A 487-nucleotide genomic window follows, 5' to 3' on the forward strand; every position below is an offset into this window, starting at 1 on the left:
GCAACAACTTTATTGGAATGAACAAGTGCAGAGAAATTTTTACTTGGAAGGAAGCAAGCAACAACCAGCCAGTTCAGTTACCACCCCTCAAGCGCAGCACAAGATGCAGGGTGGATTCCTTCTGGATGTTGTAGTCAGACAGGGTGCGCCCATCTTCCAGCTGCTTGCCAGCGAAGATCAGCCTCTGCTGATCAGGGGGAATGCCTTCCTTGTCCTGGATCTTGGCCTTGACATTCTCAATGGTGTCACTGGGCTCAACTTCTAGGGTGATGGTCTTGCCGGTCAGGGTCTTCACAAAGATCTGCATGCCACCTCTAAGACGCAGCACAAGATGCAGGGTGGATTCCTTCTGGATGTTGTAGTCGGACAGGGTGCGCCCATCTTCCAGCTGCTTGCCAGCGAAGATCAGCCTCTGCTGATCAGGGGGAATGCCTTCCTTGTCCTGGATCTTGGCCTTGACATTCTCAATGGTGTCACTGGGCTCAAC

General features: G+C 52.4%; 1 protein-coding gene across 2 annotated transcripts in view; it reads right to left on the reverse strand.

Annotated features, from left to right (window-relative positions):
- The window catches only part of UBC (ubiquitin C), a 1,160-nt gene continuing 673 nt past the window's right edge, over positions 1–487 (reverse strand). Inside the window, exon 2 of one of the 2 annotated variants that reach the window (XM_010582249.1) lies at positions 1–312. In XM_010582249.1, coding sequence (XP_010580551.1) covers positions 74–312 — 239 coding nt within the window. In that variant the 3' untranslated portion in view covers positions 1–73. Of the gene's footprint in view, positions 481–487 lie in introns of both variants that reach the window. The other variant, XM_010582250.1, reaches the window with a different exon arrangement.

The sequence above is a fragment of the Haliaeetus leucocephalus genome, unplaced genomic scaffold (assembly GCF_000737465.1).
Source record: "Haliaeetus leucocephalus isolate CR32 unplaced genomic scaffold, Haliaeetus_leucocephalus-4.0 Scaffold840, whole genome shotgun sequence".
Classification (NCBI taxonomy): Eukaryota; Metazoa; Chordata; class Aves; order Accipitriformes; family Accipitridae; genus Haliaeetus; species Haliaeetus leucocephalus.